Here is an 8,278-nt window from a genome sequence, read left to right on the forward strand (position 1 = left end):
TTCTTTTGGGCCACTTGGTAACATCACTTCAGCTGGAGAATACACCTGCCTTATACCTGGGTCTCCAATTGCACATGTGTTGGATCATGCCAGGTTTTTCAGGAATGTATGGTTGATATTGTGTAATCCCCAGCCCACCTGACGGTCATCAGGAGTCCACAAAATAATTCACACTAGGGCTTGGTATATGGTTGTTGTTGTTAAGATGTTCCGACTCATAGCAACCCTGTAAAGGGTTTCCAAGGAGTGGCTGGTGGGTTTGAACCGGTCAACCTTGTGGTCAGCGGTCCAGTGCTTATTCTAGAGTACCACACCAGGTTCAGTCAAAATTTATGTTGCCCACATTCCTAGTGACCACCAACATAATCGGAGTCCTGGTGTGGCGCTGTGGGTTAATGCGTCAGACTGCAAAGCCATTTGAACTGCAAGGTCAGTGATTCAAGCTCACCAGCTGCTCCTTGGTAATACAGGGTCGCTACGGGTCAGAATTGACTCGATGGCACTTACCAACAACAACCAACATGATAATGATAATTTATCACGTTCTCATAACACAGGTAAGAGTTGGGACTATGGGACCTGCTGTCCTGGGTTCAAATCCGGGTTCTTCTACTTGTGTGACCTTGGACAAGTTATTTAATCTCTCTGTGCCTCAGTATCTTCATATGTATAATGGGGATAATTCAGTAAAACCTGTGCAAGGTAGTAGAAAAACTCAAATGTCTTTCCCTCATAGAGCGGACAGAAAAGCAGTAAGACTGCATTCGGTCAAAGGTGGAAAACGTGTGCGAACCACCTGCCGAGTTCCTGCTCTCACAGATCCCCACTAGTACTCAGAGCTCCCCCTGTGGGTCATTCTGAAGAGTCTGAGTGCCAAAAACTATGAACAGGTTGTACCCAGTAAATCCAAGCCAAAACCCATTCCTGCTGAATCATTTACAACTCACAGACCCTACAAAGTAAAGCCTAAGAAGGAATTTCAAGACTGTAAAGTTCTACGGAAGCAGACTGCCACATCTCTCTCCTGCAGAGTGGCTGGTGGGTTCGAACCGCCAACTGTGTGGTCAGCAGCTGAGTGCTTAACCACTGCACCACTAAGGCTCCTATGTTAAACCCGGTCAAAAACTAAACTCAATGTTGACGTGTCGATTCTGGCTCACGGCAGCCCCATGGGACAGAGCAGAACTCTCCCAGAGCGCCACTTTACAGAGCATATCACCAGCTCTTTCTCCCAAGCAGTGGCTGGTGGGTTTGAAACGCCAACCTTTCTGTTAGAGCTAAGCGCTTACCCACTGCACCACCAGGGCTCCTCCACAGTGAATGTTACCACGTGCCGTCAAGTCGGTTCTGACTCATAGCAATGCTGGTACAGGGTTTCTGAGAGCAGCTAGTGGGTTTGAACTGCTGACTTGGAGATTAACTGTCCAGTGTTTATCCTACAGCACAGTGCCACAGAAAGCTTGGTAACCGTACTAGCTGCTGGGATCCCAGCTATCTCGATTCTCACATGGCATTTTGTTATTGACACTGTCCTGCCGTTACAGAGCCTGGGAGCTGCTGAGGAAGAGGAGAAGCGGGGAGAGAGGGCAGATGTGTACAACAGCAGCTTCCCCATCCAGCAGGCCCACCCACCCTCCTTGTCCAGTGAGCCTCACCCTTCGATGCACAGAGACACCCACCCCCTGATGAGGAAACGGCAGAGCTGTGCCTCTCTGCAGATCCGGAAGGCGATGGCGAGAAGGAACCCAGGAAGGAGAACTGCTGGAAGCCCCCGTGTTCTAGGGGCAGGAGAGGGGAGGGGGAAGAAGAGCGGTGAATGGGGAGAGATGAGTGGAGGGGCGGCATGAGAGGAGAGGAAAGGAAGACAGTGGCAGGAAACAAAAAAGAAGAAAGGAATGTTATTTGACAGCACAGGACAGAGCAGGAGGAAGCCCTGAGAATGCTTTTTCTAGTTCCTGTGAACAATTTCTACAGACGTGGTGCACATCTCCCTATTTCCAGTCAGAACTTTTAAAGCCAAGGACCTTGTCCTGTTCACCTTCTAATCTACCCACTGCCTGGCATCACGTTGACTGAGAGGACCAAGGTTCCTTGTGAGGATGTGTTTGTTGTTGTTGTTAAGTGCTGTTAAGTCACTTTCAACCCATAGCAACCCTGTATGGGGTTTCCAAAGAGTGGCTGGTGGGTTTGAACCACTGATTTTGTGATTAGCAATCCAGTGCTTAGCCTACAGCGCCACAATAGGGAAAAAAATAACTCTCTCTCTTCCCAGAGCCTCGGTCTGTATTCTTATATTAAAAACAAACAAACAAAAAACCTGTCTGCTGTTGGTCCATTCCAACCCTACAGGACAGGGTAGAACTGCCCCGTGGGGTTTCCAAGGCTGTAAGGTTTATGGAAACAGACAGCCACGTCTTTCGTGTGCAGGCTGGCTGCTGGGTTCGTACCACCAACCTTTTGGTTAATAGCTGAGCGCTTAACTACTGAGCCACCACTGTGCCTTTTCCCTCTTTATAATTATTGTTGCTAATTGCCATCAAGTCAGTTCTGACTCTAAGGGACCCTATACAGAGTTTCCAAAGCTGTACATGTTTGTGGGAGCCGAAGGCCTCATCTTTCTCCTACTGGTGGGCTTAAACCGCCTACCTTGTAGTTCACAGTCCAGTGCTTATCCTACAGTGTCACCACACTCCTTATAATGTTGTTGTTAGGTGCTGTTAAGTTGATTCTGACTCATAGAGTTTCTGCGAAGCGGCTGGTGAATTTGAACCACCAACCTTGCAGTTCAAACTGACCTTGCAATCCAGGGCATTATCCTACAGCACCACACCAGGACTCCACATCTTTTAATAGGTGTCCCTTTTGGCCCTGGCTGCCAGGAAGCTCAAGACTTGATGCTCTCACCCAGCCCGCTGCTTTTGCCTTTTCTGTGTTTTCTCTCCTGGGCTTCCAAGCCCAGACTTGGGGAAGCTGTGGGAGACACTCATGTAAAAATGGCCCAACTCTCCACCTCTCCCAGCTTCCAGGTTTAGCCAGGGACTCACACCTCCTTGAACTGGGGCTGGCATTGGGATTTACTTTGCCCAAGAGGATTCTGGGGGAAGTGACACTGTGTTAGTTCTGAGCCCTGGGCTGAAGGAGCTTTGTAACTTCTTCTAATCCTCTAAGAACTAGCAACATGGGATGGGGTCCGCAAGCAGTCATTGGGGATAATCCTGTAGGTCCAGAACGAGGCACAGATTATTTAAAAAGCAGGGGTGATGGTCCGTTTGAAGGAGATGATTCTGACTTTTTGGTTGCTATTGCTAAGGTATTGCTGAGTTGGTTTCGACTCAGCGATTTCAGGCACTGCCTGGACCTGGCCCATCCTCACAGTTGTTAAGTTTGAGACCACTGCTGCTGCTAAGTCAGTCCATCTCACTGGGAGTCTTCCTCATTTTCACTGACCGTCCACTGTATTACTAAGTATAATCTTCTTCCGCAGGGACTGGTCCTTCCTGACAACATGCCCAAAGAACAAGAAGAGATAAAGTCTCTTCGGCCTCGCTTCTAAGGAGAATTCTGGCTGTACTTCTTCCGAGACAGATCTGCTTGTTTATCCAACAGTTCATGACACTTTGAATGTTCTTTGCCAACACCATAATTAAAATGCAATGACTCAGGTCCCTAGGACCATCAACGGAAAAGAGCTGAGAGTGGGACCCTACCCAGAGAAGCAGTGATGCCCGAGATGGAGGCAGAGATGATGACATGGAGCGATGGTGCAGCTGGGGACTTTAGATCCAGAGAGGGAGAGGGGCTGTGTGCTGATGATCGGGGGTGGAGGGTAGTATAGGGGACAGGCTTGCAGGGTATACCCTTTGATTGGTTGATGATGCTTGGAGAGGATTTTAACCATGGCAATGATACGATATACGATAGAATGAATGTAAAACTAATGTTCTCCCATGTAAACTATCATATAATTCACAATGAAACACTAATAAATAAATAAATAAATAATGCAATAACTCAAAAAAACTAAACAAAACCAAAAAAATGCAATGACTCTTCCAGTCTTCCGTATTCATTGCTCAACTTTTGCAAGCATATGAGGCAACTGAAAACAGTTGCCTCATATGCTTATAAAACTGGGTCAGGTGCACCTTAGTCCTCAAACTGACATCTTTACTCTGGAACACTTTCAAAAGGTCTTTTGCAGCAGATCTGCCTAATGCACTATGTCATTTAATTTCTTGACTGCTGCTTCCCTGAGCGTTGATGGTGGATGCAAACTCTGTTACTAAACAACAAACACTAAATTTCAATCCCTCTTGTGAAAATGATATTAGACAGTCCAGGGAGTCCCTGTCTTATGACAAAGCTCTGTTCCAAAAACATTGCTGTCAGTCTATTCTGACGTAAGTCAAATCTCTCTCTTTCTTTTTGGTTTTCATTATTATTGCCTTTTATTACTAGTATCTTTATAAATCTGATCTTTACTTGTCTTTGGTGGTTGGAAACATTACATATTAACACTGGCAAACGATATGCTGTAGAACACTTTAAGATGTTAACAACAACAACAGAAACTAAACAACAAAACAGTAAGGTATGTGGTTCATTGTAACTTGAATATGTTATAAGTTGCAGACTCCCTATACTGTTCTCCTTTTTAAAAAAATCACCTATGTGAAACCAAATGGCCAACAATGACTTTAAAAATCAATATGAGAAGGTAAGGGATCAGGGAAACGAGATGAATGGAAATGAAACCACTAGAATGGAAATCATGAAACTGTTCACGCAGTGTGAAAACTGTAACCCAGGTCACTGAACAACTTGTGTAGAAATTGTTGAATGGGAACCTAATCTGCTGTGCAAACTTTCCCCAAACACACAATAAAATATTAATTATGAAATAAAACAAAATCATATGAGACATACACATAAAATTTCTCTTTTGAAAATCAGCTCACTAAATCAAGGGAGCCCCATAATCTTTTGCTGTGAGCTCATTTTGGGAACCACTCAACTTGCTTATTTCATTCTCTTGTCTAATTTCATTGGTGAGTAATTCTACAACTATGCCACTCGCATTAATAACAGATTAAGGCAAACTGATACATATCCCAGGAACCTGGAAACAGGACAAACCAAGGTGCAGCTTCTATTAGCTTAATAAAGCCATTCCTCAAACTTCCTGTAAGCAGGGAGAGGGGGAGTAGATGAGGCTTGGGATTCAATCACAAAGACAACTGGCCTTCTTGCTCATGCCTCCAAGAAGTATGAGGGCAAGTCAAAAGTATTACTACAAAATCATAGAAACCTTTATTAAGCAAAAATATCAAAATGGGATGCTACTGTCTATTAAAGCATCCTCATCTAGGTTTATACTCTTCTAAAGGCTTTGTTTCCATTTCTCTAACATTTTCTGATGAATTCTGTGCTCTGTGATTTACATCACATGAAAATGACAGTTTGGGAATCCTCAAGTCAAGGGACTCAAATTGCATTAGTTCTAAATGGTCTTTGAGATCTGGGGACTCAAAGGGCACTTTCTAGGTGAGCAAATACAGCAAAATATAAAAGCTGACTAAACACCTTTCCAAATTCTTGTTATTAATGGTTTAGCTACTGGACCTCTTAACTTCTTTAGGTAACATAAGCCATCTACAAATTAATGAAAAGTTTCCCTCTTCTTTTACAATATTCAAACACCTATTTCTTTTTCCTACCTAATTGCATAGGCTAGTATCACCAAAACAGTGTTTTAACAGCAGTGCTGACAGTGGGCATCTTTGTATTGTTTCTGAATAGGATGCTGTTGTTGTTAAGTGCTGTTGAGTTGGGTCTGACTCACAGCGGCCCTGTACAGGGTTTCACTGAATAGGATGCTGGCTTGAGAATACAGAGATATGTATGTATATAGTCAACTAATCTGAGACACTATTTACGAGTGACTGGCCCACCTCCATCAGCTTTGGGTCTGAGCAGAAAACGCAGTTCAGAACTCAGCCTCTGAAAAAAGGCGCTCAACATTGTGGGCTGGAAGAAGGAGCATGCAGAACTCCAAGGACAGGGTCCAGGGTAGTTAGTCCTCACCATCTTTCCAGATCTCTGCTGTCAGTCGGTCTGTGCTTTGGTGAAGCAGGGCTGCTACGTTGTCATTCAGAGGATCCATGTTTTTCATCAGCCACTCATTGGCCTTGTAATCGACCTGAATGAAGTCAGGAAGAGAAGGATGGTTAGCTTGTTCAGGCTCCTAGCTCTCCTCAATCCCCAAGATGCACACCAAGGGCAGAGCACATTGGCACCACCTTGTTTCCAAGTTTTGAAGTGCACCCTCTACCAGTATGGTAGAGGTTTCTGCTTTCTTTTTTTACCCTTGTCTGGCCTAGTTCAGCTACTTGACCTAGTCCACTTCCACTTTCCTCCTTATTCATTCTGGTCCATTCATACTAGCCTCCTTACTGTCCCTTAAACATGCAAGTTCAATCTCACACCTCAGGGTTTTTATTCCAGCTGTTTCTATATATTCAATCTTCACCCTCATAATTCTCAATATAAGCTTCCTAACCAGACAAGGGATCCCCTGAGGGTCTGACTTATCATCCAGCACAGTGGGGCACATGGGAAATGAGATGACAGCTAGACACAGAATGTATGGGATCTCCTGCCTCCTAGCCTTTGCATAGGCTGTTCCCACCATCTGGAACGCCTTTCCCACTCTTTATCCATCTTCTGCTAACTCCTGTTAACACTTCATTTATACCAAGATTGGAAACTATGCCCTGAGGCTCAAGTCCAGCTTGCTACCTCTCTAACTGAAGTTTTACTGCAATGCTGCCTAGCCAGTGAATTTATGTGGTATTTGCAGTTGTTTTTGTGCTAAAATGGCAGATTGGAATAGCTGAGGCATAGGACCTATGGTTCACAGAGTCAAAATATGCACTACCTGATGGTTTACAAAGGAGCCCTGGTGGCACGGTGGGTTAAGCGTGAAAGCAGCCAGCCTGTCTGAGGGAGAAAGATGATGATTTCGTCTAAAGAACCAGTTCTACTCTGTCCTAGAGTCGGAATTGACTCGATGGGTTTGGATTTGGGCCCTTTACAGAAAGTTTGTGATTCACGGGGAGTTTAGTCTTCTCTGTGAAACCCTGGGCTCTGACACTGCCTTTTACTGCACCTGCGAAAGCCCCAGTCACCCTTACTATATGTGTCTCCCTCCCAGATAAGGAAGTTTGTCAGAGAAGAAACCACATTTGACATGCATGCCAGATTTGTTCAGAGCAAGGCTGGACACACAGGAGCCCTTTGTGCATGATAATCAAATGAATGAATAAAATACATGCATTGTCTACTGGTGAACTTCTACCCATGCCTCAAAACCCATTGCAAATAACCCTTCTATGAGGAAAGTGTTTTGAGCTCATCAGAGTCCTGAATCCTCATTAAGATCTCCCGGTCCTGCATTGTCAATGTCTGCACACAGTGGAGTCCACATTGCCTTGATTTACTTCTGCACCCTCCCCACAGCCACCCACATGCTCCAAGTATGACCCCAGTCTCCTACCTTGCCAGCGTAGTGCAGGACACTGAAGTCTGCATGGTCTCGCAGTTGCCGTGGCCGCTGGAACTTGGGGTGGCTCCCTTGCTCCTGCACCACCTTCTCCACAAAAGACTTGTCGGTGGCCTTTGGGAACCAGCACTCCTCGTCCAGCAGAGCCAGGAGACCAGGGGGGTTGGCCTGACCATTGACAAGAAGGGAATATAAGCCAGATTCCGTAATATGAGACGTTTAGGTGGCGGTTGCAGCCACTATTAGTTCATTCTGACTTTTATCCATCCCACGTGAGTGCATACAGCTGCCCCATGGGGTTTTCTAGGCTGTAGTCTTCGTCTGGAGTCCTGGTGTGGCTCTGTAGGATAAGCACCGGACTGCTAACCACAAGTTTACCTTGGAAACCCTATACAGGGCCGCTGTGAGCCAGAACCAACTAAACAGCAGCATCCAGGGAAAGGATGCCAGGTCTTTCTTCCAGGTAGCCTTTGGTTGGTTTTGAACCATCAACCTATCAGTTAGTAGCGCTTAACCAATGCACTATCAAGGCTCTTTTACTGAGAAGGTTAAGTTCCTAGAAATAATGCTTTGTTGTTGTTGTGATGTGCTGTGGAGTCTGTTCCGACTCATAGTGATCCTGTACAGGGTTTCCAAGGCTGTAAATCTTTACGGGAGCAGAAAGCCTCATCTTTCTCCCACAGAACAGCTGGTAGTTTCGAACTGCTGACCCTGAGG

The 8,278-nt window shown here is 45.4% G+C and overlaps 1 protein-coding gene across 1 annotated transcript in view; it reads right to left on the reverse strand.

The window, feature by feature from the left end:
- The window catches only part of MYH14 (myosin, heavy chain 14, non-muscle), a 92,456-nt gene that overhangs the window by 43,687 nt on the left and 40,491 nt on the right, over positions 1 to 8,278 (reverse strand). The window contains exons 13-15 of the mRNA XM_006868386.1: positions 7,556 to 7,729; positions 6,085 to 6,199; positions 1,680 to 1,778 (exon numbers count right to left, since the gene is read on the reverse strand). Coding sequence (XP_006868448.1) covers positions 1,680 to 1,778; positions 6,085 to 6,199; positions 7,556 to 7,729 — 388 coding nt within the window. The remainder of the gene's footprint in view (positions 1 to 1,679; positions 1,779 to 6,084; positions 6,200 to 7,555; positions 7,730 to 8,278) is intronic.

This window comes from Chrysochloris asiatica, unplaced genomic scaffold, assembly GCF_000296735.1.
Source record: "Chrysochloris asiatica unplaced genomic scaffold, ChrAsi1.0 scaffold00116, whole genome shotgun sequence".
NCBI classification, from domain to species: domain Eukaryota; kingdom Metazoa; phylum Chordata; class Mammalia; order Afrosoricida; family Chrysochloridae; genus Chrysochloris; species Chrysochloris asiatica.